The sequence below is a fragment of the Podarcis melisellensis genome (genome assembly GCF_964234715.1).
Source record: "Podarcis melisellensis genome assembly, chromosome: 2".
In the NCBI taxonomy this organism is placed as follows: domain Eukaryota; kingdom Metazoa; phylum Chordata; class Lepidosauria; order Squamata; family Lacertidae; genus Podarcis; species Podarcis melisellensis.
The window spans coordinates 15,806,409-15,822,535 of NC_138529.1; the positions used below are offsets into that span (position 1 = coordinate 15,806,409).

The 16,127-nt window shown below is 42.1% G+C and overlaps 1 protein-coding gene across 1 annotated transcript; it reads right to left on the bottom strand.

Annotated features, from left to right (window-relative positions):
- Positions 1-980: 980 nt before the first annotated feature.
- On the bottom strand, positions 981-14,559 carry LOC309362910 (transmembrane protease serine 12-like). Its single transcript, XM_081898939.1, has 5 exons — positions 14,008-14,559; positions 10,563-10,767; positions 5,908-6,173; positions 2,916-3,058; positions 981-1,577 (listed from the first exon to the last, which is right to left on the bottom strand). The coding sequence occupies exons 1-5, from the start codon at positions 14,096-14,098 to the stop codon at positions 1,338-1,340; spliced, it is 945 nt and encodes a 314-aa protein (XP_081755065.1). The 5' UTR covers positions 14,099-14,559; the 3' UTR covers positions 981-1,337.
- Between the last annotated feature and the right edge of the window lie 1,568 nt (positions 14,560-16,127).

Below are 16,127 nucleotides of genomic sequence, written 5' to 3' on the forward strand. Positions count from 1 at the left end.
CATGTTCAGAAGGACACACTGTACTTTAGGCTGCTGTATAGAGATGGTAACAAAACAGAATAATTCTACTATGCCATAGCACTTTTTGTCCTTTGTATCAAAAGAGCAAGCCTGTATTCAAAATGGTATGTTCCTGTAAAAGGGACTGACTCAGGGTTCAACACACATGGCTGTTTTCTTATCTCTTGCCAAGGATGTTTTATGATATTTTTATATTCTGCTGAAAGCCGCCCAGAGTGAATAATATTCACCGCACCCCCCCAAGGCCAGGTGAATAATTTTCACTGCACACCCCCCCACGCCCCGTCTTTAAGTTGGGCACCAGCAGCGGAAAGTGAAGGATTCCCATAAATACTACACTTGGGTTTCAAATAGGTTGACATTCAACTGCAAAATTTATTATCAAGCACGGTATAATTGTATGGCATTGTTTGTTAGGCAACTGCCATGTACATTTTTTCTAGAATAATAAAAAAATGGGTAAGATTTGAATTCCACAAATTATGAGTCCTCTGCTTAAACATTAATAAAAATATGTTTGTATCGTATGCTCAGTGACTGTTTTCAGAGCATGCCTGTTAGCCCATTTTGAAGAGTGTGATGGTTGCAATGTAAATCACACATGTTAACTGAAAAGCGCCTTTTGGGTTCATATTTTTAAATTAAGGGTGAAATAATATATTTGAATCTTATTTTGTTCTGTGAGCCACACTGAGGTATCTGGGTATAGGGCAGTATATAAATTCAGTAAATAATAATAAAAATACAAAGCATATAGGTTGTTTAAAAATAAAGGACTGGATGCAAACTAATAACACAATCCCTTACGTAAACACACATTGATGGGGACTGGATGAAATGTAATCGCCTCTCTGCCATGGGATGGGGGTTGCTTTGCAGATGCCCCAGAATCATTCAAAAAGTTGCTGCCAGTGGTAGCTAGCAGCCACAAAACAGGCATTGCAGGGTAGAGTCAGACTCCCTGAGAGGTTTGATATTCAAGGCCTCTCAGCTATAGCAGACTGGAGCTGGCACAGCAAAAAATATCCCTCCCCTCCCCAACATCTGCCTTGGTCAGCATGAGTCAGCAGGACTTGTGATGTGGCAACATATTTGTCACTCCACTGCTGTTTCTAAGTCCAGTTTGGGTTGCTCTGTGTGTCACTTTTCATTCCCAGTTAAATCCATGGGACAAACTACACTTTGATTTCAACGGGAGCTTAATGCCTGAATCCAGATCCATGAATTTGGCTAAAACACATTTGCCAAGAGGAAGAAGTAAATTCAGAAAACAATTCGAGATTATTCTAGTTCAGTGGAGTAGAAGTTTGCCTCTTTTAGAAAATGAGGTGGAAAGTTACCCATCCAGCAGTTGAAAAGATCAGGACAAACTGAATGCTCACAGTGGTGGTTTTGTTGTCAGATACATGTGAATCAATCCAGCTTCTGTAATTTGCTGCACGGATATAGATTCCCGGTAATTGTGGTCGGCCACAACCAACACCACTGCTGGTGATTCCTACCAGATAATACTTGTCATCTAGGAAAGAACACATCAGAGGACCACCACTGTCTCCCTGGAGGATAAAAAATAAAAAATAACTTGAGTGCTGCTGAAGGTATTCTGGAGATGTAGCGTGCATAGAAATTATGATAGTAGGGGCTGTATCTAATGCTGGAGTAGGCTTCCATGCACACAGTGGAACTTCCTCTCCCTTCTGTGTGCACCCTCAGAAACAGTTATGGAGGGTTGAAAAACCAAACCGATTTTGGGCATTGCAGGGGAGGAGAGGAAGTGGAAGTCCTGTTTGTGAGTGGAACTCTACTCACACAGCACTGGATAGAATTCAGTAAGTCTGAGCTATGCCTTCCATGTAAGCCTCCCAGAAAGCTTTGGCATTGTTGAGCGACAGATTAAATGCTACTAATAAGTAACTATAAACAAAAGTTATCAAAAGAAAAATAGATTGCTAGAAAAGATGGATGTGGGAAAGCTGGACTTTGTGGAACAGCACTAACCATAACTATGTCACTTACAAAAAATTGGTAATGCCTATTCTGGGAATTCCAGCTACAAGCTCAGTAAGCCTGATGAGAAATTTACTCTACGCATTGAAGTGCGCATGGCGCTCCATCCAGTTTTTGCTCTCGTAAAAAGGCATTATGTACACAGGTGTTGAGAAGAACATTCCTCACTCTATTTTGAATGCAAATAATGTGGTCCAAGTGTTCTGAATGGAAGAAAATGAACACACTCTGACTATTCTATAAAGTTCCTCTGCTTTTATCCCCTACCCCACCCCTTAGCAGTCTTTACTGAGGTAAACAAGTTATTAAAAATCATGGTGAAGGCTTTTTTACTTCAGCTGGAAGTATGCCCAGAATTGCACATTCCTTGAAAGCTGTATTAGAAATCTAGTTCCACTAGGGCTGCCATACGAAAAATCACAATTCTTTTCGTGTTTTTGTCACACACAAAAAGCTCAACAAAACAACTTTGGGGTTTGTCTTTAAAAAAGTGCAACAACTTCTGGGTTTTCCTTTTTAAAAGCTCATTTTTTGGGGGGGGGGTCCTTCCTAAAAAAGCCTCAACAACTTTCATGGTGTCCTGGCTTTTACTTTTTGAAATATGGCAACCCTAGTTCCACTTTTTCTCCAATTCTCCTTTTGTCTTTTCAAGTGTATACGTGCAAGGGGGAACTTTTTATTATTTTTGTTCAGTGTATAAGGGATACTTATGCACTATTGTAAATAATAAATGTTTTAGCACATAAACATGAACAAATTTGTATGTTTCTGGAACTGACTATGGTGTTACACTGACATATAATTGTGTTACTACCAGGTAGTAAAGTTTGACTTAGCAATCACATGGCTGGAGGTTTCGCCAATATGTTTTTCAAATGGAATTTTACCTGGCAGCTATCGACACTCCCGTTTTCAGTACCAGCACAAAGCATATTCAATGATACTCCCCCAGCATACCAATCAAATTTGTTACAGATTTGCTGTGGAATAATGTTGACTCGAGCTTCTTGTAATATACGTACAGCTTTGCCTATAATGAAAACACAAGACAAAGGTGGAAGTATGCAAACTGTTGTTTAATAATTTGGAATGTACACGACAACAGGGATATTAGTAGCTCTTGGGTCAGTACATCTTTCTTAAGCCTACTGCACCAGACCCCCATTCTCCATGCATAATCTACATTAGTTGCTAAACTAAGGTTTAAGAGTTACAGTGTGTACTTTTAAGAAACTAATGCAGAACTCAATTTTCTTTTCATTTTTCCAGTAGTGCAATTGTTTAATAAGTGTGGCTATGTGTAAAGATAGTACATTGAATTTAGATCCCACCACTGAGAGTATTAGTAGTAGTGTCTACTGTGCAATAAGATGTCATCATGGCTTGGCAAACAGATGTAAATTCAGTAGATTCAGTGTCACATTATTTGCTTTGGCCAGTTGTAAACTGTTTGAACTGCTATACATATTATAAAGATTTTATTATGGCTATCACTATATTATGCATGGTAGTTCAAACAGTTTACAAATTAGCCAGGTTTACAAATTACCCAGGTTAGTTTGGTGCACGATATGAGAATTATGATGTTTGCACAGGTTTGGTCAGAGCAAAAGCCAGAGTAATTGAGTATCTGAATAACTGGCATTTTTTTTGTAGAATAGACCAGCATCTACTCCTCCTTGCCACAAAAATGACTCTTCCAGTAGCACCTTGGAGACTAACTAAGTTTGTTATTGGTATGAGCTTTCGTGTGCATGCACACTTCTTCAGATGCACACGAAAGCTCATACCAATAACAAACTTAGTCTCTAAGATGCTACTGGAAGGGATTTATTTATTCTGTTTAGAAGAAACAACACAGCCTGATGGAGGAATTTCCTACAGATGTGCAAGACCAAACCTGTACATACCCATCTCAGGAGCTATGACCAGGCATCTTCAATCTACTACCCAAAATACACAAACCAGGAAACCATAGGGAACTCATTGTTTCAGGCATTAGTACCTGCACAGTTGGGGTGCCTGGATATATAGACTCAATGCCACCAGCAGAGTAATCCTTAATCCTACACACATTTCACTTGTGCAATTTCAAGCATACACAGCTGAAGGTGGGCTGGTTGAAATTGTGCAGGTTAAGTCCCAAGCAAGGCAGACAGCTTAGTCGTTTTGTGCTGGGTCTGCTTGGGGTTACCCAGCATAAAAATAGCTTTAATGCTCTCTGCCTTGCTTGTTGGGTAAGGCCCGTTCAGCATGCTGGCTGTGAGATGCTCCCATGCAGGGCAAAATGAACACCACTATCCTTTCAGAGCCAGTGCACTGAGCAGAATTTACCACCCACTACCCCTGCCCCAGCAAGGCAGAGCGCTTAAAAGCTATTTTTGCTGCAGGTCCATTTGGGTTACATGGTGCAAAAAGGTTTTAAGCTCTTCACCTTGCAAGGTAAGTCCCACTCAGCACGATGGCTTGGTTTGCTGGAGTGGCTCCAATGGTTTGAATATACATGTTAAGATGTGGTATTACTGTACAAATTACATATGGGGTACCACTAACTGATGAAACTACAGCATTGACAATGTCCCCCAAACCACCATACCAGCTACTATGGATGCTGCAGCTCTTTACACCAACAGCTCCCACAAAGATGGACTGCAAGCCATCAGAAGCATCCCTGATGGGGCTACAGAACATCTAGCCACCAAGCCCTGCTACTTTGTACTTTCTCACAAATACTTCAGCTTTGGAGAGAACATTCATTGTCAGATCATCTGCTCGCAAAGCTCCATAAGATGCAAACATCTCCATGGCTGACTGACAACAATCCTTCTTCAGGTCCTGTCCCTCAAAGTCTCTCTTTTACCTGAGGACACACCACAGTGTGTAAGTGGCAGCTAGAAGCACGTAAGTATGTGCAGCAGTTAGTGAATTTCCGATATAAGGTGATGCTCATATTTCTATTATACAGTTGCACAGTAGTGTCCAGACAGTTAACTTATTGTATGCAGTGGTCCAGGTCCAGGTTAATAATGGAGTGAAAGTTATTGAAGTCCTGGTGGAACTGCTCAAGAGTCTCCTGTCCAATAATCCAAATGATAAATGTACACCAGTGTATCTCAGACATTCACTTAATGTTGCAAATGGGCCATTGGCAATAAACAGCCTCGGCCCTGTACATCCAAAGGAGCATCTCCACTTCCATTATTCAGCCCAGACACTGAGATCTATCTCCGAGGGCCTTCTAAAGGTTCTGTCACTGAGAAGTTACAGGGTACCAGGCAGAGGGCCTTCTTAGTAGTGACACCCACCCGGTGGAACACCCTCCCATCAGATGTCAAAGAGATAAACAACTACAAAACTTTCCAAAGACATCTGAAAGCAGCCCTGTATCAGGAAGTTTTTAATGTTTTGCTTTGTTTTTATTATGTTAGAAGCTGCCCAGGGCAACCCAGTCAGATGGGTGAGGTATGTATGTACAAACAAACAAACAATGGGAAATCTGGATTAAATGAGGAAAATACAAGCTGCCATTGGGATAATGACATCCAGAGGAACCTACAAAATACTTGCAGACATGAAGAACACTGATCCTGCAATAACAGCAATCCGGAAGCACCCGTAGGTAAAGGAAAAGCTTTTGGGGAAATCCGAAAGTGTTCTAAGTCAGCCAGGAAAAGGTTGCCATACTATGGAGGTCAGCCAGGAAAAGGTTGCCATACTATGTGCTCATGGCAGTGCCACTGATCTGAAGATCCATGTTCTCCCCATGTATGAAATAAGTTGAACTGCTTCAATGGGACTTACTTTCCAGCTAAGTATGCAGCTGGAGATAACTTAATTCTCACTAGTAACAAAAGTTTAAAGGAAAAATAAAAGATTTACCATGTTCATATGTGCTTCCCCATCCACTTATGTAACACGAGGTCTCATTAGACAGGAGAGGAGGAGTGTCAGGTAAGCAGATGGGCTGAATATAGTCATTGTACTTGACAGACTTGGCAAGTTGAAACAAGGCAACATCATTTTCAAAGGTGCCCCATTCAAAGTCAGAATGGATTGTGATAGTGCTGACCTTCTGTATTACAGTACGAGAGTGGGGTTTATACAGATGATGCAAGCCAATCACTGCCCTCCAAGATTCTGGACTCCTAGGACAGAATAAAATCCCTTCTAGAGTAAATAATTAGTGCAGAAGTTCCCATTTCAGACTTTAAAATTTGAGAGCAACAGCAAAACCGGGTCAACACACATACAATCATTCCCCTTCAGGAACTCTACTCAAACCATGAACTTGGAATCTTGTCATGGCTTACTCTTCATAAAAGCTAGCCTAGGAGTTTTGCTTTTTCTGTCATTTAAATAGTATAGTTTTATAGAAGTTTATTTGGAAATTCTATTCAGAATCAAAAATAAAGTTAAGTGGGGGGAAAACAAGAAAATAGGAGGTAATTGAAAGATTGTCCATCGATGCAAAAGAACCGCACAGATAATTTTGCATTTGACACTAGAACTTTTGAGTAGAAACTCAAAAGCACTTTTGAATGGGAAGAGCTGCATAAGCAGTTTATGATTCAGTATATACACCTGTTGCTCAAAGTAAACAATCCCTTTGGACATGCCATAGCGAATCATGGAAGCCATACAGAGAGAAAAGATAAGTGTCATTTGTACTCTGCAATGGTATGAGTTTCATGATACGAGGCTGTTTTAAAACCTGAATCTATGGTAAAAATCCTTTTGCTGATAAATCCTACTGGAACTTCTAGGTCAGCACTTTTCAAATTTTCAAGTTGGTAGCACACTTTTTGGACAAGCATCATTTCATGACACAGTAATTCAGTTTTACTAGCAAACTGGAGATTAAACTAACCCTTTCCAGCCCCTACTTAAGCCCAGTCAAAGGCAACTACGGGGTTGTGATGCTCATCTTGCATCAGGCCTAGAGAGCCAGCGTTTGTCCAGACTGCTTTCTGGGTCATTTGGCCAGCATGACTAAACCGCTACTGGCACATGGAGGACCGTAATGAGTGCCAGAGTGCATAGAAACACTTTTTACCTTGCTTGACACAGCAGTACCTATTTATCTACTTGCACTGGCATGCTTTTGAAATGCTAGGTTGGCAGAAGGCAGGACAGAGCAATGGGTGCTCACCCTGTCGCGTGGATTGGAACCGCCAACTTTCCAGTCGGGTAGCCCAAGAGGCTCAGTGATTTAGATCACACAGCCACCGGCTCCACTATCTGTAGAAATGAGCCAGAGTCAACGAAAGCTTATGCCGGTAACACTTGTGAAGTCTTCAAGGTGCCTCAATGCTTACTGTTTCTCCTGCAAGAGGCTAACACGGCTGCTCTCCTGCAAAGCCTACTGATGATACACCCCAAAAAAGTTAATTGGGGTGTGTGTGTGTGTGACCTATTCATATAACTGGTTGATGTGCAAAGTGCACCACTGATGGGCTCTGAGCTGCATGTACTTTTCATTGCTGGTTCTCCGGCCCCTGCAATTCCATTGCTCTTGGTCACCAAAGTATGTTGGTGATACAGATATTGTTTTTGTGTTGCATGCCACTTAGGTTTTTAGAATATTAAGCAATTTAGAAATGCTTTTAAATAAAGAGAAAGTACCCTTCGTAGCATCCCCATTCTCAGCTGTTGCACGTTACCTTGGCATGCATGGCTGAGGGTTAAAATGGCACATTTATGTTGAAAAATTCCAATAGCTATCTACTCGCGCTGGTGTGCTTTCAAACTGCTAGGCTGGCAGAAGCTGGGACAGAGCGATGGGACCTCACCCCATCATGCGGATTCAAACCACCGCGGATTCAAACCACCGCCCTTCCAATCGGCAAGCCCAAGGGGCTCAGTGGTTTAGACCACTGCGCCACCTTCACCCCTGCAACACACCTACACACTGCAGCCAGCACACTAATTTGTCGCGGCACACAGTTTGGAAACCTCTCTTCTAGGTATTGAATCCTAAATGAGCCTAGCTGTGATCGAAAAGCAATTAAGTATCAACCTATGATGTTAACAGTGGCTTATTAAGGTGGGCTAGATTCTGATCTGGAGGCCAATGTGGGGTGGGGGAGGTAGGCCAAAGGAGGGTAATTTGTTTAGGTGGGGGCAGCTGCTTCATGTGGTGCAGAGCTGCTACAATCAGTAGACAAATAAGCCATATTTCCCAATACTGCAGCTGAAACACCACTACAAGATCATAACAGAATGTAATTCCTGTCAGGGCATTTTGGAGCGTCACGGTGACCCACAAAACAGCCAATGACAGCAGCTCTGCTCTGCTTGAAGTAGTAGGAGAAAATTGTTTTTAGTAAGGCACCACTCCCCCCGAAACTGTTCAACTTTCTCCCAGAAATGAAAATGCCTTCCTGCTTTGAAGGTTATTTAAAGGACTGACACTGGCTTCTGATGTCACAGAAGCATACAGACTGCACCTAGACAGTCTTTCTGTGATTCTGCTCAGTTGCAGATCTGTGAAAATGGCACCTATCGAAAATTTAGCCTATACCCTCACAGTCTGATACTATTCTTATATGGACTGACACAGCAATTCAGGAGATGTTCATCATTATGAATAACATCTTTATTTTTTCTCTAGAACATGGGTGATTTGAGGGCCCATCTGTGTGGAAGAGAATTGGTGCCACTCAAAAATAAGCGGATTATTTCTGCAAATTCGGGGACTTCTTAGATCTGCAGTATTTAAGTGAAATGAAAAAAAGTTAAAAAATAATAATATATATTTACAAACACAAAGACAAAGAAGCAAAAGCCTGACATGAATCTGAATTTTTGGGCCTAACAGAATCTTAACATCTTAGCTGAGAAGGAAAAGAAAAAAGAAAACCTGAGGTGGGGGAAAGAAGGAATTGGCATGCTCAAGACCAAATGGGTTTGGGACAAGCTTCAAGTGACGCTAAATGATTTCTGCCTTCACTGTGCATGCAAATACCAATGATGGAAATGTGTAGGTATGTCGTGATAATTATGGGATAAGAGTGCTATAGAAAGAAATTAAGCTGCCATACACCATCAGTCTATTTGTCCACCTAGATCAGTATTGTGCTTATTGTGATTCATAGTGGCTCTCTCAGACGGGTTTTTCCCTACACTTGACCCTTTTAACGCAGCAGATAGGTCGGGAGATGAGGAGGCCCCTCCCTCCTGAAAACTCCCCCCTTCTACCAGCCAGACCTGAAAAGGGCTATAAGGTGTTTATTCCAAGCTGGATAGAACCTTGAACAGGAGGAGGTCTTTTAGGGACTGAGGATACACTGCAGCTTTTTGTTTCTTGCTTGTTCTGTCTAATAGTGAACTCAGTGGTTAAGTTCGGGAGTGAAACAGGGATATTAAAAAAATAAAACAAGAACATAAAAATAGCCTGCTGGGCAACTTACACTCCCACTTCACGAGAGAAAAGAACCTTCAATAAATGGATGTTGGGCAGATGGTGTGAGTTTAGAAATGTGATCTATCGTTGAGGCTAATTCAGCTGTCGAATGGTGAAGATGTCAATTCAGAGGGCAAGATGGCCTGCTTAAGCCCCTAATATTTAATAGTATACTGTAAGTGATCATTAGAGTTGGAGATAGGCACCATGAGCTACAAACAAACAAACAAACAAACAAACAAACACACACTCCTTTCCTGTGCTGCCCACCCAGTTTTCTTACCCTTCACCATAAAGTCCCAGAGTGGGTAACAACATAATCATATAATTAAAAACAGGTAAATGTGTAAAAATAACTATAGTAAAGTGGCATTCCAGGCCATCTTGCAGATGATTCTCCTGGAGTGTGGATATATCATTTTTGGGGACTCACGAGTTTGAGGTACACATCTCCACTTCTTTTGTACCTATTTTGAGTATTAGTAGCATAATTATATTACTTTAATAAGACTGCATTATTATACAATGCTACATGAGCTATTAAGGAAACAACCAAAACTTAAATACATAACTGTTATGTAGATGTTATGGTTCATGAAATAAGTGCTTCAGGAGGATGGCTGGTGGCTATTTTGGAAAGAAGGTTTCCATGGACATATGCCAGCCTGCAGGTTCTATCTACCCAACTTTTTTTTTTTGACAAGCTATGTATTCTATATCAACCACATGGAAATTGTCATCAGTAAAGACTGTCCTACAGAAGTATTGCACGGATTGGATTAAATTAAGTGTTCAGATTTATGCCTGGCAACCAGCCATGAACTTGAAAACCACAGTATTATATGGCATAATGGGGAAAGGTTTCAGAATGGTAGGAAAAACTGAAATCTTCCCCTCTTCCTTTTCTTCCTCCTCTTTCCCCTGAGCCATGGCCAACGCTATAGGGCTCCTGCTCTGGTATGGTTCAATTAGGCTAGCTGAAGACACATGAACCAAAACACCCCTGTTAAGGGTTGGCAATATACAGTACTAAAACATTTTTTTCCAGATCCCCCCTTGTGGGTAGAGACTAATACATGTCCCTCAAGCACAAAACTGACAGAAAAAGATTCAGAACAAAAAAAATACATACATATTTACTTTAATGCAGTGTGCTGCTGTCAGCACTGAGTTGCTATTAATTAAAGATCCACCACATATATGGTAAAAAGATTCTCCAGGAGCAGGTTGAGCTTGTAGACTAACTTGCCATGGCCAAGCCCCAAGCTGAGCATCATGTCCACCTATAATCCGAGATCCTTCTGCTGTCTCATCCACAAGAGGCCTTCTTCCGCATTCTAAAAATAAAAAAGTTGTACTGGTATTTCAGTGTAAAACACAGCAGGCATTCAGCAACAATACAATATAGTCATTGTTTCAACCGTGCAATCTGACACAGCAGTTCTGTTATCAAATTGCTTTCTGTTGGAGATTATGCAAGCATGAAGGCTTCTGTGAATCATTAAATAATCTTATTGTCAGATGCCGGCCTAAAAGAACACACCAACTTGTTCGATTGAGGTTAACAGAGTGCATGCCTCCAGGATGGTGGCCAAACATATAACAGAAGCCAAAACATAAGAGGTAAATGTGACTGGGACCAGAGTAGCATACAAATTTCATTCACATTCATCCACCCAGTAATTTAAATGCATCCCCTTCTCTCCTTCCTCTTCCCTCCCCAAATGCATTCAAGCTTAAGAGAAAAAGTCAGAGTCACACAAATGGAATGTGTGTGTATACAATTTTATTAAAATTATATCCTGCTCTTCCTTACAAAGGAGTTTTATTTCCTAAGCTGAATTGCTGCTCAGACTCCTGGCAATGTGTTTTTTTTGGGGGGGGGGCAGAGGTGATTAACCTTTCCCTCCCGACTGCTCCTCACAGCAATTTAGCTTCAGGAAAAGGTTCCAGTTGTTGTGTATGGGACCTTTTTCTCTAAATGGGGTGGGGGTGGCAGCACATGGGAAAGAGAGGATTGTTAAGTTTTCCAACCTCAGCTGCCACTGTTCCCTGAAAATTTCACCCAGAAGGCAATTCAAGTTAAGGGAAAGGCTCCATTTGCACAAATGTTTCTTCCTCTTCTTTTTACTACAAAAGGCACACATTTATGAACAGAAACAAAGGAGTACAAAACATTACAATTTTTAAGAGATATTATGGAAGGTATTGTTATAGAAAAAATTGGGGTTGGCTTTTGCAGCCCAACTCTCCATCAAGGGATTCAGTGTCCCTTAAGACAGTTATCGGTCACAGAAGAATGGATGGAGGCAGGAACCAGTCAAAGCAAGGCAGATCTTTATTTTCCTGTTGCACCAGAGTCCTCCCTCCCTTGCAAGGAGGTGAGAAGGGCCCACAACACCAGTGTATAACAGCTTTTGAAGACTTAGAAATTGCCCAGCCCCTTATTCAAAGACCACCCAAAAGCATCACACAAGCATTACGGAAAGAGGCAGTCTACAACAGAAATCTGAGGGTGTGGCTTGTCTCCTGTTTGTCAAGATACCTAATGTGTGCTGACTGCCTTATTCTGGCTAGTTTGAGCCAACCTAGTTTCTGAAATCATGGCCACAGACCTCCCATATTCATACACAAAATGTGCTCTTTTGATTGGATTTGAAGGACCTGTAAGTTAAAAGAACTATTGGGAGAGGTTTTTCCAAGATACAGTGGTACCTCGGGTTAAATACTTAATTCGTTCCAGAGGTCCGTACTTAACCTGAAATTGTTCTTAAGGGGGCATTTCACAGACCCCCAGAGGTCCCCAGACCCCTAATTGGGAACCACTGGTCTAGATAAAAAACTCAGACTAAACTAAAATCAGATAAAGCGTTTCACAATCCTGCAAAAAGAATTAAATAAAAATGAAAATACAGTATGAAAAGTCCCAGAGCAGATCCAGGCCTGTTTCTCTATTGCTGCAACAAAATGACAAAGGAGAAACAAAGTCTAAACAGAGGTGAAGGGGCAGATCTCATTCCAATTTGTCTGTGCGACAGCACCCTGCAAAAACTTGAATCAGATTTCCCACCTGGAAATATCACAATCTCATCTATGCTCAAGATCTAGTTTACAAGATTAAAACTAGAACTTGTTTTTCTTCTTCTTCACATGATTACACAGCATTACATTAAAACAACAACAAGTGAACATAAAAGGCTTTTGGAAAGGCAATTCTTCTTAAAACTTTTCCATTATTATGAATTATGGAAATCGATTTAATGGCCTACGTGGCTTGCTTCTAAAAGGGCACAGCAGCCTTACTGAACAGGTCAGATATGCTTACAAAGCTGATTAAATTTCAAGCCAATATTGCTTGAACTGGTACACTTCACGTGTATTCTTAAATTACTGAAAGTGATATCTTACACTGTTTCCACCCCAAAGCAGCACTGACAACCTAACAAAACCTCCTTTCTTCCAGAGCTTAGAAAAGGAATGTTGCAATCATATGAACTTTAGGGGCAGAGATCAACACCGACCATGCGCCTTGTTACACGGTAATTCAGAAAATAGAGACATCACCTTGCTGACAAAGGTCCGTATAGTTAAAGCTATGGTTTTCCCACTAGTGATGTATGGAAGTGAGAGCTGGACCATAAAGAAGGCTGATCGCCGAAGAATTGATGCTTCTGAATTATGGTGCTGGAGGAGACTCTTGAGAGTCCCATGGACTGCAAGAAGATCAAACCTATCCATTCTGAAGGAAATCAGCCCTGAGTGTTCACTGGAAGGACAGATCCTGAAGCTGAGACTCCAATACTTTGGCCACCTCACTAGAAGAGAAGACTCCCTGGGAAAGACCCTGATGTTGGGAAAGATGGAGTGCACAAGGAAAAGGGGACGACAAAGGACGAGATGGTTGGATAGTGTTCTCGAAGCTACCAGCATGAGTTTGACCAAACTGCGGGAGGCAGTGGAAGACAGGGGTCCCTGGCGTGCTCTGGTCCATGGGGTCACGAAGAGTTGGGCACGACTAAACGACTAAACAACAACAACAAAAATTCAGAAAATTACTAAATGGAGGAATTACTCGAATTAAATCCACTTCCGCGGGCGCTTCCAAACAGGTTTGAGCCCCGGAGCCTTTTCCCCCTTGGGACCTAAACTCCACCACGTTTAACAGGAGCAGAAGGGAGGGAAAAGGGTAGAGTTTTCGCTGCCTTCTATGCCTAACATTAGATCCACGTGCTTCGACCTCCAGGAAAAACAGCAGCCAGGCAGAGCGGCAAACCGAGGGCCGCTTAACTTGGGAAGAGATCCCAGTAATCGGGAGAGTAGAAGGAAGAGCTGTCCGGGAAGAAACAGCTGAGGATTCCACCACGCCAAGAGGCATCCCTCCACGTGCGCGACTCTCCTTGGCATGCCCCTTACGGACTCTGCGTCCCTCGCACTGGAGGCTGCCGGGAGTCGTAGTTCGCAGGGGGACTCCGCGCGCAGGCGCACTTCCGCCCAAGGCCCTCAACGCGTGAGGGAACCTGCCCTGCCCAAGCGCCCGCTGCCGCACCCACGGGAACCAGGGGGGACGCCGGGCTCACCGTGTGCGGGGACTTTGGAGGGCAGAGCTCCGTACAGCAGCGCGAGGAGCGCCAGCGAGGGCCCGGCTGCGGGGCGAAGGCTCCGCCGCATCGTCCGTCGAGGGAGAAAAAATGGCGGCCAACTTTCCCCCACTCTCGCCGTCTTTCCCGCTCCTCGGCCGGAGTGACGTTGGGAGCGTCACGTGACGGGGGCCGAGAGGATTCTGCGCTCGGCGGCCTCCCGCTCTTGCATTTGCCTGGAAAGGGCGCGCGGGACGGAAACGAGGTCCGCGCGAAACTCCGGCGGGACGAAACCTCCCTCCCTAATGGAGCAAACATAACAGCGAGGCCGATCGAGCCGCGGTGGCGAGGGATTTCTGCGCGATTTAAAGCCCATTGCAAGAAAGCTGAGGGAATACATCCCCAGCCTTCGAGAAATCTTTTTGGGAAGTAAAAATTGAAGTTAAGATTTGACTCAGACCCTTCTTTTTTTTGTTTCGTTTTCGATAAAGAATTGCATTGCATCCGCACAGCCCACACACCTCCTTGCTTTACCGGTTGGTTTGATCTGCGGCAATTGCATTATTATTATTATTATTATTATTATTATTATTATTATTATTATTAGAATTTATATACCGCCCTATACCCAGTTGGTTTGATTTGTGGCAATTGCATTATTATTATTATTATTATTATTAATGATTGAATTTATATACCACCCTATACCCGGAGGTTCACAGAAAAGATCAATATAAAAACCACAATATATAAAAAATCAAAATGAAAACAACCCAATACCCCCCCCCAAAGGAGCCACATTTTAAAAGGGCATAGGATGTCAATCAGATCAACCAAAAGTCTGGTTAAAAAGAAGAATGTTACAAATTAAATTTCCAATAAACAGCAAGCCAGCAGTAAGCAGGTGTGTATACAGACGCCTTCATTTTGTGCATGGAAGCATAGAGTTGGAAAGGGATCGCGAGGGGCATCTAGTCCAACCGCCTGCGATGAAGGAATCTTCTGCCCAACATGGCTGGCTAAGCTTAACTGCTATAAAGCAATGAAGAGGGTGGTAATACAAGGACTACTGCAATCGACACAATATCACCAAGACAACTATCTGTAAACAATCAACGTCCATAAAAATGTCAAAAGTTTCTTTCTCAAATTAGTTTTATCTTAAACAATAGCAAACACATTAAATATAGAGTTCACTTGTAATACGCCAGTGGTTCAGTGCTCATGTCTTCTCATGTTTAATTCCTACGCTTAGGAGTTCATTGACCCTTTGATGAACTTATGAAGTTGGCATCAACCCCACTGCATATACTTAGGTAGGTATATGAAATATAGTCAAGAAATACCAGAATATTATGAACATTTATTAATCATCCACCATTACCAGGAATTGCAAAAATGTAAAAATAAATCTGGCATACTGTTGGATTGTGAAATCTTGTTAAATATAAGGTTCCACATTGGCAAGGAAGTTACATGCCCATACTGTTTATTTCTGAGGCTCATGATTATTATTCTTTTGCACTATTTGTCATTAAGATTTCCTAATGCTAGACCATTTTCAACCCCTGGCTCTTTATTCACCCCCATAACTGTAGGGGGTCAATATCAACCACTTCCAGAACCCAGGTATAAATGCATATTTAACATGTAGAATATGGTAGTCCTAAAGGCATGTTACAATACCTTTGGGATAGAGTTTTATGTATAAAATATGTACTGTTATGTCATTAAAAATATATCAAAGTGGGTTGCAGCAATAAAACAACCATACAGTAAAATTATAAAGTTAAATACTGACATCAATTAACTACTGCTGAAGTAGGCAACTTTTGAACTGGTTCCTGTACCAACCCCTTTACCAGCAGTTTCATCAACAAAAAATTGTAATAGCTACATTACAAACACATCTTCACTTCTTAATATAGGTAACCATATATAGGGTCAGATTTTTGTCCAACTCTGCCCATGCTCATTACGCTGCCAGAGGTCTTGGACAATATTTTTTCCATGTCACCTGCAATTGGGTCCTAACAGGAAGCCCAAGGATTGCACCTTGTACTCTGTCACTGAGCGAGGGTCCCTTCCCCACCAGTTCATCTGCCATGGCTCTGCCCCTC

Bases quoted from the DNA above. Each gene is read 5' to 3' on its own strand.
- LOC309362910 (XM_081898939.1), bottom strand. From the start codon at position 14,098: ATGCGGCGGAGCCTTCGCCCCGCAGCCGGGCCCTCGCTGGCGCTCCTC. The intron at 10,768-14,007 runs GTGAGCCCGGCG...TTTTATTTTTAG, and splicing joins CTCCAAAGTCCCCGCACACG to AATGCGGAAGAAGGCCTCTT. The intron at 1,578-2,915 runs GTAAAATTCCAT...TTTATCCTCCAG, and splicing joins GGAGTGTCGATAGCTGCCAG to GGAGACAGTGGTGGTCCTCT.